This window comes from Glycine soja, chromosome 6 (genome assembly GCF_004193775.1).
Source record: "Glycine soja cultivar W05 chromosome 6, ASM419377v2, whole genome shotgun sequence".
Taxonomy (NCBI): domain Eukaryota; kingdom Viridiplantae; phylum Streptophyta; class Magnoliopsida; order Fabales; family Fabaceae; genus Glycine; species Glycine soja.
The window spans coordinates 9,781,329-9,804,566 of NC_041007.1; the positions used below are offsets into that span (position 1 = coordinate 9,781,329).

Sequence of the window (23,238 nt, forward strand, 5' to 3'; positions counted from 1 at the left end):
TACAGTACATAAGTAGTTGTTCTCTAAAGCAAATTAAATTTCTTTTGTAGGTCCAATAGAAGCGTAGCTACACTAATTAAGAAGGTATCGAAGTGATATTTATTCTCATAAGCCAAAAGACAAATCCTGCACTTATATATAAAAAATGAAGACAAATCCCGAATACTATAATAATAATAATTGTTAAAAAAGTAACAATTGAAGCCTGACTCTACGGCCTTAATTTTGAGCAATTCAAATTCATGGCAGTGTCAGCAATTGCTTAATCTCAAAATTCTTGATGATGAATTGCATGCAGCAATGACTTCATCGCGGGATGATACAAAAGTTGTGCTAGTTGCTTGGTTTCTATTAATGATCTCAGCAATGTCACAAACAATTCATTCCAGCTGCCAAAATAAATGTGGAAGTGTTAACATTCCTTACCCATTTGGTACAGCTGAGGACTGCTACTTGAACAGCAACTTTTATGTTGCGTGTAACACAAGTCACAACCCTCCCAAACCATTTCTGTGGAATGTCACCAAAAGTATTGAGATCTTAGAGGTTTCATTGAATGGCCATTTGAGGATAAAATCCCCTGTAGCTTATGTGTGCTATGATGAAAAGGGTGTGCTAGTGGATTCAGGGAATTCATCTATGACTTTGCAAGCATTCCCCTTCTCATACACCCAGAACAAGTTCATTGGAATTGGATGTGACACCCTTTCAAGCATCAATGCAACAATTGGGAAAAACTACTCAGCTGGAGGGTGTTTTTCACTTTGTAGTAGTGTAGAAAGTTCAGCCAATGGTTCCTGGTTTGGCGTTGGTTTCTGCCAAACCTCTATCCCAAAAAACATCTTGGCATATCAAGCTCGTGTGCTGAGTTTAAATTTGATGCATAGGGATATGAATATTCCTTGTAGCTACTCTCTTTTGGTGGAAGAAGACTCTTTCAAGTTCTCCACTGATGACTTCATCAAACTTCAGAAGAGAAAAACCGCTCCCACAGTGCTAGATTGGGCTGTTGGGAATCAAACATGCCAAGAAGCTAAGAAGAATTTGACTAGTTTTGCCTGCCAAGAAAATAGCAAGTGTATTGACTCTGACAATGGACCAGGGTACCTTTGCAGATGCTTAGAAGGTTATGTGGGAAATGCATACCTTCATGGTGGATGCCAAGGTACAGATTATATTCCCACAAAGTTGTAACTAGACAAAAATTATAATTTGTTTTGTTGATAAATGAAAGGAGTATTAACTGTTTTTTGCTTGTTTCTTTACTAGATATTGATGAGTGTGCCAATCTGAGTCTAAATGACTGTTCAGATCTTTGCATTAATCTACCTGGGAGCTATAATTGTTCTTGTCCTAAGAGCAAGGGGTACCAGGGAGATGGCAGAAAAGGAGGAAGTGGCTGCGTCTCGAATCTACAACATGTGGTTAATCAGATTGTGATAGGTACGTGTTATTTCGTTGGTTTACATGATAGCACTCTCTGAAAACAACACAAATACAAAAGAAAAGGAAGACATATGAGTTTTGTTCCCTTATTTTTAAGATCTTTGATCTGTTTGAACATTCTTTTTCATCTCTAACATTCTTGATTTTTCTTGTCACTTGTAGTCTATTGCTTTGTATTTGTGCTTGCTTTTAGACAGCAACTTTTGAAGTTCTGGATCTCTATGTCAGTATCTATTCTATAGGAAAAATCTAGATTCACAGCTCCCCGAATCTTGTTAATAGAGGTGACATTTGTTTGCAAGTAGATAGTATGAAGTGTAATGATTAGTATCTGCTATCGAAAATGAAGTTCAAGGGATAACTCACCTATAAAATAAAGTAATTGAAAGATATCTGTGAATGACATATTTGCAAAACCATGAAAAATTAAAGACTGATTCAACTAGCAACTTTGTCAATGTAGGCACTGGCATAGGCCTTATGCTGTTGTTAATTGGTAGTGGCTGGCTATACCATGTGTTTCGTAAAAGAAAAAGAGTGAGACTCACAACAAGATATTTCAAGCAAAATGGTGGCTTAATGTTACAGCAGCAAATTTCAAACATGGAAGGATCATCTGAGAGAGCCAAAATTTTCACTGCAAGAGAGCTAAAGAAAGCCACCGAAAACTTTCACGAGAGCAGAATCATTGGCAGAGGAGGATACGGTACAGTTTATAGGGGAATACTTCCAGATGACCATGTTGTTGCTATCAAGAAATCAAAACTAGTAGACCACAGCCAAACCGAACAATTCATCAATGAAGTGGTTGTACTGTCCCAAATTAACCACAGAAATGTTGTCAAACTCCTAGGTTGCTGTCTGGAGACAGAAATGCCACTTCTGGTTTATGAATTTGTGAACAATGGCACCCTCTTTGACCACATTCACAACAAAAACACCACACTTCCTTGGGAAGCACGTCTAAGAATAGCAGCAGAAACAGCTGGTGTGCTTGCATACTTGCATTCTGCTGCCTCCATACCAATCATCCATAGGGACTTCAAGTCAACTAACATACTCTTAGATGACAAATACACAGCTAAGGTTTCTGACTTTGGAACCTCGAGATTGGTTCCACGTGACAAGTGTCAATTGACAACGTTGGTTCAAGGAACTCTAGGGTACCTTGACCCTGAGTACTTTCAGAGCAGCCAACTAACCGAGAAAAGCGATGTTTATAGCTTTGGTGTCGTGCTTGCAGAGTTGCTAACCGGAAGAAGGGCACTTTCTTTTGACATGCCAGAGGAGGAGAGAAACTTAGCCTTGTATTTCCTTTCAGCTGTGAAGGATGATTGCTTGTTCGAAATTGTTGAGGATTGTGTGAGTGAGGGAAATAGTGAGCAAGTAAAGGAAGTTGCTAACATTGCTCAATGGTGCTTGAGGCTTAGAGGGGAGGAAAGACCTACCATGAAAGAAGTGGCAATGGAATTGGATAGTCTTAGAATGATGACAACAACAACAACTACATGGATTAATGCTACATCAAATTCAACAGAATATGTGATTGGTGAAAGGTCAGGTCTAAGTCTAACAGAAACAACAGACTATGCTAATTGTCATTATACTTGTAATACATGTGCTGGGCACGAGGATGAAACCATTTGCAACGATGTGATGTCACCGATATGGGATGGTCGATGAAGAGTGCTAGTTGGTGGCACTTCATCAATTCGAAGATTCAATATAGTACATATTATGGTTGCAACTATAAAGTTCTTTTAGTTCATCGTTCTTCAGTTCTGCATTAACTATGAAGTGGTAATGTTGTTTTGTCTTATTTTCAGAATGGTTATATATATATGGTGGCAATTATGATGTACCATTGAATGTTCTGTCACCATTGTTCGAATTATTACTATTGAAAATGCTTTCCCCGTTTGCAACTCTGCTCTCCCAAACATCTCCTACTAGTTTTCCTAGTGCAATTTATAAAGATACCAATTATTGAATTCAAAAGAAGAAATTGATACGATTTAAAGTGGCGCAAATTAAATCGAGAAATATTGTGCAGTGAGTGAAATTTTTCAGTATTTTTTTGCATGTGTTGTCATTTTAATTAAACGGAATTGCTTGGACTGGTAAAAGTCATACAAGTGTTTAATAAATGCATTGAGCCGAAGTCAATATCAATATTGGTGGCATTCCTTCTCTTAGTGACCCGGAATTGAATTAATAAGCAAGGCATTATCTTCACTTACTGGACTATAAGGCAGGCCTAACATCTAATCAATGGGCTGAAAATGCTTTTTGTTGGTTTTCTGGAGGAAGTTATAAAAAAACAGAGGAGAGAAGAGAGACAATACGTATGAAGAGGAAATAGAATTATTCTATTCTAATTCAAATTATTCTCAGCAGCGATACAATAAATAGCAAAAGATAAACTAATTAGATAAGAATCACTTATTTGACTAGGCTAATCCATTAAAACTGTCTTACTCCTAAAAGATAGGGAATCAACTTATTTACTAAATCCTATTTTAAAAATTGAAAAATAAAATATTATGCAGTTACAAAAATATATCTTCAACACTCCTCCTTGCTTTTGGAACTGCAAACTCCAATTCTTTGAGTTCAAGTTTGTTGATAGGTAGTGACTTTGTAAACATGTCAGCCAATTGATCTTTAGACTTGCAGTAAATTAAGTTCACTTCTCCACTTTGTTGCATCTTTATCAAATAATAAACCTGGATGTTGAAATGTTTAATCTTCCCATGACACACGGGATTGTTTGCAATAGCAATGACTACTTGATTGTCAACAAAAATTCCAGTTTTGTTCTTTTGAGCAAATAGAATGTTTGACCTTGTTGTACTGAGATACATTAGACATCCAATCAAGCTCCCATAATATTCTTCATCAATGTTATCAACACTTTCTTCTTTTCTGAACTTCTCCTTTTGATTCATTAGTGTGCTAACAGATTTGCATTCCTCCATTTGAAACTTCTTCAAATTTTCTTTTGCATATTTCCTTTTTTTCATGTTTAGCATTCTTTCAAGATGACAATGACCAAGTCTCTTGTGCCAGAGTTCCGTGGGTGTGACTTGAGTGAAATAGGCTGTATGCTCCTCCTCTGCTGGATCAAATGAAAAGTTTTTACCTTTCATTTTAACCCGTAGAACTTCCCGACCAAAATTGTCATAGATAAAGCAATGTTGATGTTCAAAGGACACTTTAAATCCCTTTTTAATCAACTGACCTACGCTTAGCAAGTTTTGATCAATGTTAGGTACATAAAGAACATTTGATATTAATTTAATACCTGAACGCGTTGAAATTGCAACAGTTCCTTTTCCTTTTACTGGAATATAGCCACCATTCCCAATTCTGACCTTTGAGACATTAGTTGGCTTCAAATCTTTGAATAAAGTCTTATCATATGTCATGCGGTTTGTACAACCACTATCAATCAACCAACTTTCACTTGATTCACTACTCAAGAAGCATGTGGCCACAAACAGTTGGTCCTCTTCTTCTTGATTAGCAATCTGAGCTCCCTCATCATGGTGATTTTTATTGGGGTAGATCACCGCTTCATGTCCTATCTGGTTGCACTTGTTACATTTTGCATCTGGTCTCCTCCAACATCTGAAAGGTGCATGACCTTTTTTGCCACAATGTTGACAAGGTGGATAATTTTTCTTTTTATCCTTACCTTTGTTTTGGTTGTTTGCACTATTTTCGCTGCTTGCTGGTTGGTTCTTCTTGAAAAAATTCTTTTTGCTTTCATCAACTTCATGATGTTTGGCGGGCAAAGCACCTTCGACAACACGATCTTGCCTCATCAACCTTCGTTGCTCTTGAGCTTGCAGGGCGTGTAGCACTTCTGCCAATGTGATTTTCGACAGATCATTTGTGTTCTCCAATGAAGCTATAGATGCTTCATACCTCTCCGGCACCGTTACCAAAATTTTCTCTACAATTCTCGAATCAGCAAAATCACTTCCCAACAACTTTATCTTGTTGGCAATACCCAACAATTTGTTTGAGTATTCTTTGATTTTCTCTGACTCTTTCATCCTTTGAAGCTCAAACTCCCTCCTTAAATTTAGCACTTGCATGCTTCGTATTCTATCATCTCCAGCGTATTCCTCTTTCAGATAATCCCAAATTGCTTTGGGTGATTTAAGAGTCATGATTCTGATGAATATCATTTGTGAAACACCAGTGAACAAACATGATCTCGCCTTTGCCTTCTTCATCTTTCTTTCCTTGTGATTTTTAATTTGGGCCATGGTGGGATTTTCAGGCAGCGGATATATTTCATAATCCTCTTCCACAGCATCCCATAAATCCAAAGACTCCATGTAGGATTGCATTTTCACTTCCCAAAGATCATAATTCTCTCCATCAAAGATTGAAAGAGTTATGTGGGAAAAACTTGCTTCACCTTCCATGGTAGAGGTCCCGTAAGAATAAGGCTCTGATACCAATTATTGGTTTTCTGGAGGAAGTTATAAAAAAACAGAGGAGAGAAGAGAGACAATACGTATGAAGAGGAAATAGAATTATTCTATTCTAATTCAAATTGTTCTCAGCAGCGATACAATAAATAGCAAAAAATAAACTAATTAGATAACAAGATATTAGCAAAACAGAATATTAAAACTAACTTGCTCCTTAAAGATAAGAATCACTTATTTGACTAGGCTAATCCATTAAAACTGTCTTACTCCTAAAAGATAGGGAATCAACTTATTTACTAAATCCTATTTTAAAAATTGAAAAATAAAATATTATGCAGTTACAAAAGTATATCTTCAACACTTTTGAGGGGACACCTCAAATCAAGCAATTCTTTAATGCATCTCATTTTTATCCGTAATATAAAAATGGGGCACGTTAAAGAATTACCCTCAAATATAGAACGCAGGTCATGAGACTCCTCATCAATGGTGATGATGTTTACTATTAGTAAGTATATTGTTGTAAATAAGTCTTTGAAACTGTTTGGTCTAGACTTCTTTTTGTGTTTTTTCTTCTTTTTAAAAGTTGAAATTAGGATTTGGGGGGGCGTTTGAAAAATTAAAAACTTACAAAACAATTGAAGTAGCTTTCAGAAGTTGCATACCCAAGTCTTCTTCCTCTCACCCTAAAGTACTGAACAAATGATGCATGACAATCGTTTTGGAATACTGAAACAAAAATATTACTTTAAAAATGATGCATACCCAAGTCTTCTTTTACTTTATTTTTAAAATTCTTTTTTTTTTTAAGTTTTGACTTTAAACTATTTTTAGAGCATAAAATAAAGTTGCACCAAATTAATTAGATGAGGAAAGTGATTACTAGTGAATTGTATGGTTTAAATAAACTTTCATGATTTAAGAATTTCCCTATTATCTTGAAGGAGACAGAAGAATTATAAGCTCTCTTCCTCTATTGGGATGTCGGATGTCATTTCTTTCTTTCTTTCTTTAATTTATGAAACTCTTAGTAGGTGTACAAGTGCGATCCTTCACTTAGTTTTATGAATAGTCAAGCATCAACTCTTCTACACCCACTTGTATGAAGTCACTGCCTGACTATATATATATGAATAGCCAAGCATCGACTCTTTTATCCCCACTTACACGTTTTTAACTTTTCTATATACGTTTTTTCTTTTATGAGGATTGAATTACCAGTACCTATAAAAGAACAAAATGCAAGGATCAGAGATTTGTAAATAATATTTATGAATTAAAAAAAAATAGGGATTGAATTTTCTAGAACTTCTTTGTCTTTTTGTTAGATATTCTACAATTTAGTTTAAACAACAAAGATCATTGATTCTACTTTTATGATATGAGTAAAACCAAAGACTTGTTAGTTCAAATTTCTTCCAGGAAAAGGATTTTTTACTTAAAAAATATGTTTAAAAAATTATAATAATGTAGACTTTTATTTACATTGTATGTCACGGAACTCACTGGCTATAGGCTATGCCGCTTCCTTGTTCTTTCGTATAAAAGATTTTTCATATGCTAACAAAAAAAAAGTTAATGTTAAGCTTGTCTCAATTAATTTAGTAGCATAAATATTGAGATTCTTTGCACTGGTATTTCCGGTACACCACACTATTTGGTAAAGGTTGGTTATAATATTCATATTAGTACTTCAATTTTCATTCGATAAAAATAATACTAACAAGCAGAAGTCTAATGAATAACATTAATGTCCTGTTAATATATGAAATTCGTAGTCTTTTTTAACAGATACGTACTTTCTTTCAGTTTCAAGCCACCCATGGCCAGCTGTCCGACGGATATGCCAGAGGCAGAGTTACATATTGAAGTTTGCTTTTGTTTGTACTGTGGTTTTGCGTCTAAACCTTTTTTCCCTGACAGAAACACAAAATTGACACGGTCCAGGTAGTTTTATATATAAACTACAAAATTATAAACCACAAATACATTATTTAAAAACAATACACAAATCCTATTTGGAAGAAAGAAATAAAATGAAAAAGAAGTATTTTATAAATTTGTAGCGCAGCCTTGTTTGAATCGATCAATCCTCCTATGCAGTAGAAGTCGATATTCCTATTGGCCCCTCTCTCTCTAACTACCATTATAAGAGATTTTTATTGATCTAACAATGGCTTGACCAGAAGAACCTAAAAAACAAAGTCATGGCTGTGTGCTCAATAATGCTGCTGCTGCTACTTTTTACGCTTCTCATTGCAACAACTAAAACTCAACCCATGTCAAAGCCAAACTGTCCAACAAACTGTGGCTCTGTCACGGTTCCCTTCCCATTTGGCATGACTGAGGATTGTTCCTTGGACGCTTCATTTCTCGTCTCCTGCAACCGAACCTCTTCTTCATCACATGACCTTTTCTTGCCACAAACCAACATAAGCGTCCTAAACATCTCACTCAATGGCGAACTGCAGATTTCATGGCCAGTAGCCAGCGACTGCTACGCCGAAAGAGGTAAACTCTTGAGTCAAACAATCCAAGACCTAAGTATTACAAGCTTCCAGCTCTCTTCGAACCGAAACATGTTCACCGTACTCGGGTGCGACACGCTTGGACTAGTGGTGGGAACCGATTCGGATGGAAGGAACTACACCACCGGATGTGTGTCCCTGTGCAACAGGCTCCAAGACATCGAAACGAACGGGTCTTGTTCCGGCACCGGTTGTTGCGAGACTTCGATCCCGCGCGGGTTGTCGGGGTTCTCCTACGGTTCTTCGAGCGTGTACAACCACACAAGCGTGATTGACTTCAACCCGTGCGGGCATGCGTTCCTGGTAGAACGTGGGGCCTACAACTTCTCCTCCACGGACCTCTTCAAGTTCGAGAAGACAACGTTTCCCGCTGGGGTGGATTGGGTAGTGAAGAACCAAACGTGCCAAGAAGCTAAGAAAGAGGTTTCAAGTTATGCGTGTAAATCAGAAAACAGTGAATGTTACCATTCATTCGAGGGATCTGGTTATCTTTGTAGCTGCTCAAATGGTTTCGAAGGAAACCCTTACCTACTTGGTGGTTGTCAAGGTATTAATTAATATCTTTATCTTATATCTGTATTGAATTTTGCTTGTTAATTATACCGGACTCGAACCCTTTCAGATGACATTGTGTTACGACAATAAGACAATTATCATGAGGACCAACATCCTTATACATTATACCAACTCCCATTAATTATTTGAAAATTATTATATTATGTATTCTTATACGAAAAGTTATTATAAATATTAAAACATGCAGAAAAATATGTTATCTCAAAAAACATCAAGAAATATTCGTGTAAGTTACTCATAAAAATATGTAAGGAAAAATAATAATAAGAATAATAATTATAATTTTCTTCTCAGAGACCTTTCTAATCCATTGTGAAAATAGAAATCATAACTGACTCGTTATCCTGTATGTAGATGTTAATGAATGCATGGGATCCACGGCCGATTGCTTTGATGGGGCAATATGTAATAACCTTCCTGGTGGTTATAATTGTTCATGCCCGGAAGGATTTGAAGGAGATGGGAAAAATGATGGATCAAGATGCAGTCCCAAATCTAGCACCAATTCAAGGAAAGCGATCATCATATTGATAATTGCTTTGAGTGAGTCCACTCTTTTGTCTGTTGAGATTAACACATTAATTCTATTCTCAATTATGTCAAAAGTATATATAATGTTCCAAGCCAAATTGTTGAAAGATTTCTCATTGGTAATCAACAATATTAAATCAAGTTATGAATTGCTTTGGCAAACTTAATTCACGTTTTGGTACAATTTAAGTTGCATTTAGAACATTAGTCCTTCAGACAAGTTATGAACTATCATAATAGTATATAGCACATTGGAAATTTTGATTTATTAACATATGTCATCAGCAATTTTGTAGTTGAGCCAACATCACGAGAATACTAACTATATATGTTTCTATTTATGTCTAGGTGTGAGTGTAAGTCTTGTAACACTACTTGGGGGAAGCTTTTATGTGTATTGGGTATCGAAGAAAAGAAAGATCATCAAACTTAAAGAACAATTTTTTCAACAAAATGGTGGCCTTTTCTTACAACAACATATGTCTAGGCATAAAGGATCAATTGAAACGGCCAAAGTCTTCACTATTGAGGAGTTAAAAGATGCCACCAACAACTTTGATGAGGACAAGATCCTAGGTCAAGGAGGCCAAGGAACAGTTTACAAAGGAGTATTGCTAGATAATAGAATTGTGGCAATCAAAAAGTCCAAAATCAGTGATCCAAATCAGATTGAGCAATTCATCAATGAGGTGATTGTGCTTTCCCAAATCAACCATAGGAATGTGGTAAAGCTTTTGGGTTGTTGTTTAGAGACAGAAGTTCCTATGCTTGTTTATGAATTTATTCCCAATGGTACTATTTATGAGCACCTTCATGATTTTAATTGTTCTCTAAAACTTACATGGAAAACAAGACTGAGAATCGCAACAGAAACTGCTGGGGCCTTGGCTTATTTGCATTCTGCTACTTCTACACCAATCATACACAGAGATGTGAAAACTACAAATATATTACTTGATCACAATCTCATTGCAAAGGTTTCTGATTTTGGAGCTTCAAGAATTTTCCCCCTTGATCAAACTCAATTAACCACTCTGGTGCAAGGGACATTAGGGTATCTCGACCCAGAATACTTTCATACAAGTCAATTGACCGAGAAGAGTGATGTTTATAGTTTTGGTGTTGTCCTAGCAGAGCTACTGACAGGAAAGAAGGCACTTTCATTTGATAGGCCAGAGGCTAATAGAAACCTTGCAGCGTACTTTGTTTCTTCAATGAAAACAGGCCAATTACTTGACATTGTGGACAACTACATATCACATGAGGCAAATGTTGAACAACTAACAGAAGTTGCCAATATTGCAAAGCTATGTTTAAAGGTGAAAGGAGAGGATAGACCCACCATGAAAGAAGTTGCAATGGAACTTGAGGGACTTCAAATTGTGGGAAAGCATCGATGGGGAAGTGTTAGTTCATCTTCAGAAGAGACAGAAAACTTGCTACAAAAAGCATCATCTGTTCTCGCTGGTGAAGAAGGCATTAGTGGAAGTGGAATTAATTCTGGTTTTGATAGCTTAAACCGATTTTCAGTGTCTTTGGGTGGTGGAAGATGAATAGTTGATATTGATTGTGGTATTGTTGTAAATGACAAGTTTATCTGTACTTAGGATTACGACATAATATACGTCTAAATTGAGAATAATGTTTATGTAATGTGTGCCCCTAAGTAAATCAATTAAGACAACATTTTCCATTTTAATAATGCAAATAAGGTGCTTTAAGGCATAGGGTGTATCATCTAATTCAAACCTATTTGGTACAACTGCGGACTGCTACTTGAAAAGCAACTTTTATTTTGCTTGTAACACAAAGCCACAACCCTCCCAAACCATTTTCGTGGAATTAATTTGACAAAACATATTTATGGGTGTGCTAGTGGATATAGGAAATTCGTCTAGGACCTTGCAAGCATTTATTCCATTTCACATACACCCAGAACTAGTTTATTGGAATTGGATGTGAGACTCTTTCATCACTTTGCAATAGGGTAGAAATTTCAACCAATGGATCATGCTTTGACATTGGTTTCTACCAATCCTCTATCCCAAAAAACATTTTGGCATATCAAGCTCGTGTCCTGAGATCAAATTTGATGCATAGGGATATGGATATTCCTTGTAGCTACTCTCTTTTGGTTGAAGAAGACTCTTTCAAGTTCTCCATTGATGAATGTATCAAACTTCAGAAAAGAAAAACCGATACCACAGTGCTTGATTGGGCTGTTGGGAATCAAACGTGAAGAGACTAAGAAGAATTTGACTAGTTTTGCCTGCCAAGAAAATAACATGTGTATTGACTCTAATGCCACCATTATGGGATGGCATATGAAGATGCTACTTGAAGGCACTTTGTCTATGACATCATCAATTCGAAGATTGAATTTATGTGGTGATCACGATAAAGTTCTTTTAGTTCATCGTTCTTGAGTTTGATATTAAAAGTCATATATGGTAATGTTCTTTTGTCTTATTTTAAGAAGATTCTAAAAGTGATGCACATTATATCCAGAAATATTGGACATGTTTAAGCAGCTAGTTTTTTTTTTAGTAAAATAAGCAAATTTTTCTCCGTGTATATATTTTAATTGTTTTTTTAATAAAAAAAACAGTTTCATTTTTTTTAAGAAGCAATGCCCTTAAAAAAATTATGTTTTTTAGAATCACTTTTATTTATTTATTATTATATACAAACTAACCCATTGTGCAGCGGGTGACATTTTTTAAGTTCATTTTTTCATATATTGGCATTTTAAGTAAACGGATTTTCTGATTCCTTTGCTTATGAGAGTGTAAAAAACAAAATGCAACACAAATATGATTTCATCGTGTAAGTGCACAATACGATTAAGTTTCCCTTATGTAAATTTTTTTTTTCACCTCTCATGTATGTAGGCAATGGTTGTATAGTTTTTTTCACCCTCAAATAAGACAACAGAATCATAGTCATAATTCTGTTGTGTATTTTTTACCCAAATAACACAATAAAATCATAATTATACATTATATATTTTAAATATTTATTTATTATAAAATTATAATTATATAAAAATAATTTTTTTATCATGTAAAATACACAATCAAAAATACTAGCTAATTGTATGCGTGACTAATTAGAAAATACAATCTTGATTTTGTGTGACATTACATTCATGTTTTTATTATCAATCTTGTCTTTTTTATTAATGTAATATTGTATTATCTTTTTTAAACAAAGTTGTGTTATGATTGACAAAATCACAAGAGTTAAATATATTTTTAGTTACTAAACCTTTTCAGCTTTTTATTTTTAGTTCTTAAATAGTTTTTCTTTATTAATTTTAATCCTAGATATTTTCATCCGTTAATATTTGTAGTCTCCTACTGTTAAGTGTGTCGTTAGATAATGATGTGATGGTCACATTGAGTGCCACATGTTATTTTTTTAAAATTCCTGTGCCGATTTATTTCCTGACCATGTAGAACGGCCAGAAAATACTTAATTGATCCTTGATCCAGTCTGTCACAGACTTTAGGAACGACGACTGTTTCCCGACGATGATGTCAATCTAATCAATAATTGAATTAGGGTTTTCAAAAAGCCTTTTGTTGTATTTTAAGTTTCACACAAAGTCATTGCTAAATTGTAGAATTTGAAGCATCTTTTTTAATGGTGGTGCATGTAGGAATTGAAAGGTTGCCGACGTGATTTGCGACATGGCGTTGTGATGATTTCTTTTGTTGTGTTAGAGCTACCTTGTGCCAATCGAATTTCTCGTATAAACATTTTCTGGTTATTTTTTTATCACTAGAAAATAAACCGCCACAAATGTTTTTAAACAATTAAAAATTAATATGTCACCCCAACACATAACAAAATTTTAAACGGGAGGAACAAAAAAAGAAAACGGAAATAAATATCAGAAACTAAAATTGATCAATTTTTTGTTTAAAGGTTAAAAATTAAAAATTGAAAAAATTTAGGAAAAAAAAAGAAGATAATTAACTCAAAGCACAAATTAACTGACAAAATTTGATGGATTTGTCTTGAAGCCACGGACTCGCTGTCATCAATTCAATTGTTGAGATATTAATTTAATAACCTGACGTGTTTTATATGTTAAGTTCATTTAGTTTTTTTTTTCTTTTTAAAATAGCTCTTATAAAAAAATAGGTTATTTATCAAGAACAAATAATATAAAAAATGAGCTTTTATAAAGGCTAAACCAGTAGTTTTGTGTAACTTACATGGAGCCTTTTCACTATTGCTCTCCCTTGGAGTACGTATTAATAATAGAGATAGGAGGACTAAAACTTACTTTTCAAACGGTTATAACATGTTTTATTAGAAAGGCTACATCAAGTGTTTAAAAAATATCTAAAAATATTAATTACCCTCCATTAAGTATTTTAAATTGCTTTTGGAGCAAAGAAAAAAAATCATGAGCTCATTGGATTCTCTCATTATTACCTCATAATACACTGCACCTCTTGTTAAGTACAATTTCTCTTTCTTTTCAAATGTCTCTTTCCCATCTTCTTTTCCAAAATTTGGTCCTGACTACTACTGTATGAGTGGACTTGTACATATACATTAAATTCCATTTCATGGCTATTATAGTTTCCATCTTATGACCTCCATAGACTGCATTGCTCAAAATTACATCCACAACTCATTGTTAATTATCAAAATAATTTATAACTTATTTTTCTGAGGGCATTTTATAACTTTCATTTTGATTTGATGATAAATAAGTATATATATATAATAGAATAACGTCCTCCAAGTAATTGTCATTTCACATGTGGTCCTGGGTGATAAATGAGTATGATACTACCCTAGGCTATTCGATCAGAATCGATCATTTTATCTCTATGTCAAACCTGTTACGGTTTTTATTATTATTCATTTGATAAACAAGTAAAACTCAAAAAAGAAAAAGAATATAAATTAGTAGCATAAAAATTTAGTCTTGCGTTTTAATACATGACATACAGACAAAAATAAAGGCTGTAAAATTGGGTGAGTTTAAACATGGATATGCTTAAATTTACGTACAAGTTGTGTTAAAAATAGATGCTACATGATGAACATAAAAGCATGAGTTAATTACTTTAGCCAACCGCAGAGTTTATTACCATTACGTACTCTTTATTGATAGCTGGTTTTTTAGAATCTCATGCATATCTATGTGGCTATGGCTGTAATTGCTTTTCCTAATTCATGGAGACATCTTCGCTGTCTTTCTTTTTTCATATATAACATTTTCATGCTATAATTAATTCACCGTAAAACTGATACGATAAATGTTTACACTAATAATGATTTCGCTAGCATGCATAGAGAGAAGAGCAAGGGAGGTTGACAAGCACCAAATCTTACTATAACTATACACACCGAAAAAAAAAGCTATATGCATGGTTTAATTCCATAAAATGAAGTGTCTTGGCCTACATTATTCATGTTATACGTACGTTAGATTCCCGGGCCCTTCTTTTATTTCAAAGGCATACAATTCACTTAATCGAGTCCACATGCATGAACTAACCTCCAACTCGTTTCTGATTTCTTCTCTAAGTTTTCAATAATTTCATGTACTCACAATCCGTGAAAGTTAATAATCATCCAATGGCTCAAATGTAATAAAAAATATCTATGATAAAAAAATATTAATTACCCTCCATTAAGTATTTTAAATTGCTTTTGGAGCAAAGGAAAAAATCACGAGCTCATTGGATTATATATATATTCCCATCCTCCTTTCCAAAATTTGGTCCTGACTACTGACTACTATAGGAGTGGACTTTACATAAACCTTTGGGTAAAATTTTTCTGGAAATGGAATTTAACGTATTTAATTAAATTTAGCCTGAAACTCCCTAATAAATTTAACTAGATACATTAAATTCCATTTCATGGATATTATAGTTTCCATCTTATGACCTCCATAGTTTATTTTATTTTTCCATCCGTTAGATTTCCTGCAAATTGAAATAATATGGCCTTACATATATAGTACTCCTAGCCCAACTTATGTGATTTTTTTTTTTTTTACCAACAAAGAGAAACCCTATCTTTCATACCTATGGTTATTTTTTGTATTTACTTATATAAACATAAATACTAAATAATCATGGTTTCAAAATTACTAGTACTACCCAACGAACATTATACCGTCTATATATACCACCACCTATACTACCTTTACATTAAGCCACCCCATTCAATGTGTTCTGCATTCCTCCACTTCACATATAGCCAGCCCTCAACCAAATGAGCTGGTATTTTGACCTCCATCAAAAACCTCCCCACCAAGCATAGGACAGGATCAATGGTTTCATTTGTAATAACATCAGCTGGTATTTTGACCTCACACATGCCTTCCTCAAGGTGCAGATTTTCAAAATTGGGTTCTCCCAGGGCAAAAGTAGGATGATACAAAGAAAAAAGGAAAGAAGGAACGATCGTTACTGGAAAGGAAAGATGAAACACGAATGGAATGATCAATTAGGGTTTGAATAAGGAAACTAGGTCAATCATCTCACCAAGAAAGAAAAAACTTACTATGAGTAACATGCTGTGTATTTGCTGTACAGAATACAAACCTTCTCTATGTACTATATATTTTGCTCCCAGCTTGTGCTAAGGCTGGAATATTCATTAATAAATAAAAAAAATTCACTGTGCTTATTAAAAAGTTAATAAAAATATATTCAAATTCTACTAAATAAATTAATAATAATATGTAAAAACAAGGAGTGTGTCAGCCTTTGAAGTTGAGATCATGCAATGGCTGATGCAACTGTTTCAACCTTTGTTGGACGCCAGAATGTCTTCTGAATGCAAAGTAATCCTTCTCCATTTTTGGAATATGTCAACCTAATATCCCATTGTAGAGATTTAGCCAAGCTCTCTATCTCACCAATAGTTTCAACATTGTCTCTTATGACCAAATATCCTTCTGGTCTCAGGATCCTATCAACTTCTGCAATCACTGCTACTTTATTGCACCTGAATCCAAAAATGAGTCAGCCAAATCAGAAGGACATATAAGGACTAAGGAGATTTCTTAGTTGACAATTTTTAAAATTACTGAACATACTTTTCCTTAAGTGTTGAGAATATAGAGTCAGCATGGAGCAGATCATATGATCTAGGGTAAGTATTGAATGATTCACACCAATCATGATAAATACCGAATAATCCACGCTCATATATTATTGGCAGTGTGTCCGGAGAATCAATTGGAACCACATTCATTACCCAAACATTCAATTTCAGGGCTCTGAGTGCCGCAGCAAACCTGAAGACACGAGAGAAAGCAAAAAATTATTAAAATAATACTAAAGAAGGTTCATTATTTGATAATAAAGTCAGTAAGCATTCACCCAAATAAAAAAGTCTAACAAGTTAGGACAAGGAATTACTCACAATTTAGTATATAGCTAAAAGGATATTTATAGAAGTTTAACAATAAACATTTTCAAAAGATTTAAAAGGACAAAAAAAATAATAAACAAAAAGGGTGAAATGCTGTAGTGTACTTGAAAAAGCCAATGATAACCATTCTGCACGAATGAAACCCCATTTTGGCCCCTAAAATTTTGGGTCGCATTAGTTCTCAAAAAATGGAAATCACCATTTTCATCCATGAAGGATGGATAAAAATGTCAATCAATTTAGTCCTCTTTTAGGGATGTAAAAAAGGATTAAAATTGATCTGTTTAATTATGATTTTCATCTTTTAGGGATTTATGTGACCAACCTCGTATCTTTCAAGGACCAAAATGATGTTTTATTCTTTGGCCAGACACCACATGAAATTATTGGGCATTATAGTAGAATATGTACTCATTTTCCTCCTACTCTTGCTTCTGCAAACTTTTCTAGGGGAGAAAAGAAAGACATGCAGAATAAAAGATAATGATTTTCCACCAGAACAAAAACAAAAAGTAATTCATTTCCATTCAAAGAGGAACCAGGAATATGCACAAGTACAAATAATATCTTACCCTCCATAAACAGCTTTCATGTCCATGACATTTCTTACTGAAGACCAATTGATACCCATTCCATTCAAATACAAGTGGGAAATAACGTTTTTCCAATGCTTGTAATCAGCAGTGAATTCCACTGAAGCAGCTCTTCCATAAACACCAGCCTGAGAGTCTATCCAGTAAGGTGGTTTCTCCAACCTCAGTGGCCATTGCTCAGGCCAGATTGATCCACGCTCTGATGCATCTACGGGCACTTTGTGCATACAAGCCTGTAGTGATACATTCCTGAAGACATGGAAGTTGGAACATATCATTAAACTTAGTAGGGTAACTTTTTCAAAAAGGAATAATCTCCGACTAAGTAATGCACTATCAACAATCAACACTCTTGAATATTAGCATAGAAGGCAATTTCAACCTGAGTGATTAATTTTGAGATGTTTAACTCCATTTTTTTCCTTAAGCAGCTCTAGTGATTCAAGCCCAGAAGAAAAGGACGTCAAGGATTTGAATAAAAGAATACTTTAATTTATTTTAGTATCAACTATTAAGAATCTCATTCTTTTTCTTAAGCTTCACACACACAAATTGCTAGGTGACTGACATTGCATAACAGTACTCTCCAGATACCAATAAATTACTGTTGCAAAACATTTAAGAAAAATTTCAGCATCTCCAAACAAAAGAAAGCTTGCAAAAATTTGACAAGGGAAAAACGGTTTTCACTTATATATCAACAATTATAAATTCATACTTCTTGGTAGAAAGACTATGGATTGTCTGGATTAGTATTGTTATTATCTTTAAAAAAAATTGCATTCTTATTAGGAAATTTCAAAGCATTATCTCCACTCCTCTTTATTTGAGAATCCTATTTATGCCTATTGCCAAAAAACCAAAAATAGAAGTACCAAGCTGTATTTGGATCATCAGATTCGCTGCACATTGATGGCTCATTTTTTATTCTGTTGTTATAGCATTCATTGTCAGTTGGTTTTCTATATATTGCTGCTGCCACTCCATTCAATTTGTCCTTTGCAATTACCACCAGATCCCAACACATTGACTTTGTAATTTCATCCATTGCTGCAACAAAATGGTTTTGTATAAAATCAACCCATAAGTTCATTTCCTAGTGTAACATGAATTAGGGTTCAATGGTTGTACCTTTCCAAATCTCAACATCTTCTGGATCCTTTTGGTACACTGGAGTAGCAGACCATACAAAGTAACCTCCAGGGCGTAATACACGATTAAGCTCCAAGAGCAGCTTGCCACCTGCATTGTACAACCAATAGAGTATTACTAGAAGAGTCAAGCATAGGTAAGAAAATAAAAGCATTGAGAGAGAGAAAACTTAATCAAAACTTTTATCACACCTTCTATGTGCCAAGGGACTCTACAACGAGCACAGTGGAGAAGATCAAAGACAGAACCGGGGTAGGGTAATCTTACAGTGCCCATGACACCTAATGTGGCAGGAATTCCCCGTTCCAGTGCAAATTGCACTTGTGCCTCGTGTACATCTTTTGGAGCAAATGACATGGTCAGAACGTCTTTTTCAAACAGATAGCCTCCAAAGCTGGCTACCCCACACCCAACATCCAATATCACACGACTTCTCTTCCCCCATGCAATTTTGGGAAGAGACTGCATCATTAGACAAGCACCCATTTAGAGGGGAAATAAGTCAATAACAGATATATCAATCAAGTGAGAGCAGGGATGGCTAAGACACTGGTTGATTTCCAAGACAATGTATTCGCTATTTGCACGTTTGTTAAACTCATTGCATGAAGGAATTAGAGGTCAAGGAAACATATTTATCAAAATGAAGGATTGGCTAAGCTGACTTATTAAAAATAAAAACTGAAAGCGCAAACCAATTCATTTAACAATGTAGACCTTACACTAGAAAAGGTTTGTAAATCAAACAAGCTTACTGTGTGAAGTGATATTGCAATGACAAAGCAGAGAAAGAAAAGCTAAATAAGGTAAGTGCTAACATGAAAATGGGAAGGTCAGTTCAAATTTAGGACAACTATTACTAGGTCTTAAAAATATAAACGGTGTAACTTCCTTAAAAATGTCAATTTAGGACGACTATTACCATGTCTTAAAAATATAAACGGTGTAACTTCCTCAAAAATGTCGATATAGTATGTGTACAGCATGCTAGTATGCTACTTAAGAGGTTTCTGTTTTCCCATCACTAAGAAACACTGAATCAGGTTTTAAGAGTGATTAGAATAGACCCATATGAAGTCTATAATTGTATTATTAATGTCTGTAATGAAAGGGAACGCGAGAAAGGGATAATTTCCCCCCAAGCCAGAGACTTTCTTGGTCCCCAACTAGACAAGCACCCAAAACGTGTCCCCTCCCTACTCTCCCTATTCCTTGTAATAAACTTGGCTAATTACCTCGCCATAACTAACTCCTCACCCCCTCTTCTGTAATTTCCCACCAAGACCCCTCAACTAGACTTTTTGGCACTTGGACCTTCACGTGTAGATCTTAACTTAAGAGCCTTAGTGGACTGCTCAGGAACCATTGGGCCAGAATTCCTATCAAAGAGCAGTTGTCTATTCAAAACAACATATTAGCGAGATAATGATAGCTTTGCAACACAGAAACCTGAGAAAGGCTTACTTTCTGAATGAATTCAATGTAATTAAGAGCGCCATGTTTAAACTGTGTTCCACCACCAGGAAAAGTAAGGTATTCACCAGTAACTTTGACCCAGTTTTGATGACCCTTATCTACAACGAGTTTTGTATGTGGAGCATTTTTGTACCATATCTCCAATAGGCACCAAAATATTGAATTTCATTATTAAGTAACAGCATTTGGCTTTCATCCAGTTTATGTATTGCATACCATTTCCCTGCTTTTGGGCCACCTAATTGGGCTTCTATAACCCTCAGGCAGAGAAACAAGACAAGTGGTAGCTTCATCAGGACAGTGCCTCTCACGATGTTCATAGTGGCTTATGCTCTGAAGCTTTCTAATTGCTTTCCAATTGTCAAGGCAAGGAATGTACTCTGATCCTGTAGTTGTATTACAAAGTTTCCAGTCATATGTTCTGCTGTCAATAGAAACCAAAGACTTCTGTGATTCCTTCTCATGCTGTGACTCTGCAGCTTGAGTTGACCATGTTCCATTTTCAGTGCTAGTTTCGATCAAAATTTCTGATGAGGTACCAGTAACTAAAATTTCTTTAGAAGCTGGATTGTTTTCATGGCTTTCTGTGTTACTCCCTCCAGTACTTTGTGTTGCCTCTGAATGCAGATGTTTTTTGTCCTCCGCAGTCTCACCAACCATCTCATCTTGTTGTGTGGCTTCATCCATACTCTTTTCTGTCCCTAATTTGTTATCATTTGTGCTCTTGTCAGATTCTTTTTCATCTAAAGTTTCCATTGATCCTCTAAGTTCATCGTCATGAATTTGATCATTCGAAGTTTCTGTTTCTTCAGATTCTGAATTTAAGCTTCTATCTGATTCTTTCTCCGTCTCGTCAGTGCTCGGCTTGACATTCCTCATTTGATCATTCTCCTCAATAGTATTCTCCAGACCCTTCTCCAAATCATTCTTTTCATCTGAGTTGTCCCCAACAACCTCCTGGTTTTCTTCTGCAGTATTATCAGACACTTTTTCAATTCCCTTTTGGTCATCCTGGTTTTCTGGATGGCTATCACCACTCTGAGATTTTTTAGTCTGGCTAGATCCCCGTGTTGAATCTTCTGATATATCACCAGATCTGTCTTCAAATTGCTTGGAATCACTTGCTACATTTTTAACATCATCATTAATTGTCTCAGTCTCAGATACCTGAATGACTGAATTCTGAATTGGAACAATGGATGACAATACAATCCATACACCAACTAAACAAAATGCAACAAACACAGCCACAGAGACGGTTGAACAGTAGTTTGACAACTTCCTCCCCTTGCCTTGGGAATTCTTCCCCAGCGCCATGTTTGCTAATTACTGCTATTTCAAGATAAACACACCTAGAAAGGGAAGCAAAGTATTATCAAATCTATTAAAAAAATCATGTAGCTCAGCTAAATGCTGGTGCTTTTTCTTTTAAAAAAAATAGAAAAATAACTTGCCAGGATATCTCCTTTACATAAATTGCAAGGAAAACCATGTTGTAGCCTTGCCATATTATTCAAATAAATCAGCACAACAAATGTATAAAACCCAAAAGCCTAACACTAGAGGGCAACCAAAGTTCTTTCTAAATCCAAATTTGAAGGTTGAAAGAAGGGAGAAGAAACATAGATCAACAGTTTTAACGTCTCCAACACTCATAAAGAAGGGTAAGGTAGGAAATAGCATAAACCGAAGTAGCAAAGTTTCAAACAATGACGATATGAACATGTGAAATAAGACAGAAAGCGAGAAATTGAAAAGTACCTACTTAATACTAGCAACCAAACATGATCAAGCTTAATAGATGCGTAATGTTCTATGCTCATGTTTTTCTTTTTGTTTTTCAAAGAAGGAAAAAATCAAACTTTCATGAATAAAGCATAAACTTTTATCAAGAAAAATCTTTGCTTTCTCCCAAAAGTCCAACCAGTGAAGGAATATTTCACACAAGGATGCGAGTGTGTGAGCCAAAACTGAACAAAATCTAGTGCAAAGAGCAACAATCGCACAACCCAGAACACACCTTATGGGAGAAACCATGAAGAAATCGAAAATACTACCAAAAAGCCCAAAACATGGAAAGTGAAAACAGAGATGAGGTTTCCAAATAAGGGAAATGAAGATAACGGTTCAAGAGAAAAAAAAAATCCAGCTTTTAACTCACTTTCCCCAAAAAAAACAGACACCCACACAAGCACATTTTTTGCATATTCTTCTGAAAAAGCAAGATCATCAATGAGGTCCTTAGATCCCACTCTGGAAGGAAAGGAAGCAAAATGTGAGAACAAGGAAAAGGTATAGAACTGTACCATAATGGCCAGGTGAGATTCCTTGAACAGTCTTTGCTCACATTCACAGGTATATGTTATTGTTGGAGACTCAACAGAACAGAGGTGAAGAATGTGATATTTTTTAGGATGGACAAGTTTGATGTTGCAGAGGAATGTGGGGAATCTCGTTTTGGCCAAACACTGTCTGTCGCTATAATAATAAGGAAATGACCCCTGATTGAGGAAAAAACTGAAAAAGAGAGAGAACAGTGTCTGTTACCGTGTGCTAACTAAAATAAATATCAAGCTGACAGAGCTATTTGTCGCTCAGTATTTGACTATAAGAGAAACAGTTGACATGTGTCTTGGTACAACATAGATCACTCGTGGTTTTGTGAGTTGTTACAGACTTACAGCAACTTATAGGTGTAAATTAAAGAAAAAGAAAAAGATGTGTCATAGATATTTTTAGAGTTTTTTATGCTTGTTTAGAGAGAAAAAAATTATATATTGAAATTTTAATCTTCTAAATATGCCTCAACTTTTTTCTTCTGAAACAATCTTTCAATAAGTGAACATATATCTTTTAAGATACGGTCAGACATGATATAAACTTCTCTATAAGATAATTTTTTTAATATATAAATAGTGTTACAAACTCAAAATCATGTAATTAAAGAACTTGAACGCTGTGAATGCAGATTGGCACAGGTGTTTAAAAATATTTGAAATGAAATTTCACATTTTCTATGGACGTGGATTTGAAACCTCTCTAAGTCACTTTTCCTGCTTAGAGGGCAACCCT

General features: G+C 35.0%; 2 protein-coding genes across 4 annotated transcripts; one reads left to right on the plus strand and one right to left on the minus strand.

Annotated features, from left to right (window-relative positions):
- Nucleotides 1-285: 285 nt before the first annotated feature.
- LOC114414316 lies at nucleotides 286-11,256 on the plus strand. Its single transcript, XM_028378593.1, has 6 exons — nucleotides 286-1,165; nucleotides 1,270-1,443; nucleotides 1,910-3,126; nucleotides 8,069-8,969; nucleotides 9,353-9,541; nucleotides 9,878-11,256. Exons 1-6 carry the CDS (start codon nucleotides 301-303, stop codon nucleotides 11,080-11,082), a joined length of 4,551 nt encoding a protein of 1,516 aa, XP_028234394.1. The 5' UTR covers nucleotides 286-300; the 3' UTR covers nucleotides 11,083-11,256.
- Nucleotides 11,257-16,033: 4,777 nt separating this feature from the next.
- LOC114415465 (probable methyltransferase PMT24) lies at nucleotides 16,034-22,740 on the minus strand. 3 transcript variants are annotated; one of them, XM_028380157.1, is made up of 9 exons: nucleotides 22,473-22,740; nucleotides 20,383-21,518; nucleotides 20,155-20,304; nucleotides 18,882-19,152; nucleotides 18,670-18,780; nucleotides 18,414-18,588; nucleotides 17,518-17,787; nucleotides 16,608-16,808; nucleotides 16,034-16,516 (listed from the first exon to the last, which is right to left on the minus strand). In XM_028380157.1, the coding sequence occupies exons 2-9, from the start codon at nucleotides 21,481-21,483 to the stop codon at nucleotides 16,288-16,290; spliced, it is 2,508 nt and encodes an 835-aa protein (XP_028235958.1). In that variant the 5' UTR covers nucleotides 21,484-21,518; nucleotides 22,473-22,740; the 3' UTR covers nucleotides 16,034-16,287. The 3 variants fall into 3 exon arrangements, with proteins under 3 accessions (XP_028235958.1, XP_028235959.1, XP_028235960.1); XM_028380158.1 differs by lacking the exon at nucleotides 22,473-22,740 and adding an exon at nucleotides 22,328-22,346; XM_028380159.1 differs by lacking the exon at nucleotides 20,155-20,304.
- Nucleotides 22,741-23,238: the final 498 nt, after the last annotated feature.

Excerpts from the sequence above, each read along its gene's own strand:
- LOC114415465 (XM_028380157.1), bottom strand. The coding sequence starts at position 21,483 with ATGGCGCTGGGGAAGAATTCCCAAGGCAAGGGGAGGAAGTTGTCAAAC. Across the intron at positions 18,589-18,669 it reads AGATGTTGAGATTTGGAAAG|CAATGGATGAAATTACAAAG; the intron begins GTACAACCATTG and ends ATTTTGTTGCAG. Across the intron at positions 16,517-16,607 it reads TTCTCAACACTTAAGGAAAA|GTGCAATAAAGTAGCAGTGA; the intron begins GTATGTTCAGTA and ends TTTTGGATTCAG.
- LOC114414316 (XM_028378593.1), top strand. The coding sequence starts at position 301 with ATGACTTCATCGCGGGATGATACAAAAGTTGTGCTAGTTGCTTGGTTT. Across the intron at positions 1,444-1,909 it reads GGTTAATCAGATTGTGATAG|GCACTGGCATAGGCCTTATG; the intron begins GTACGTGTTATT and ends TTGTCAATGTAG. Across the intron at positions 9,542-9,877 it reads CATATTGATAATTGCTTTGA|GTGTGAGTGTAAGTCTTGTA; the intron begins GTGAGTCCACTC and ends ATTTATGTCTAG.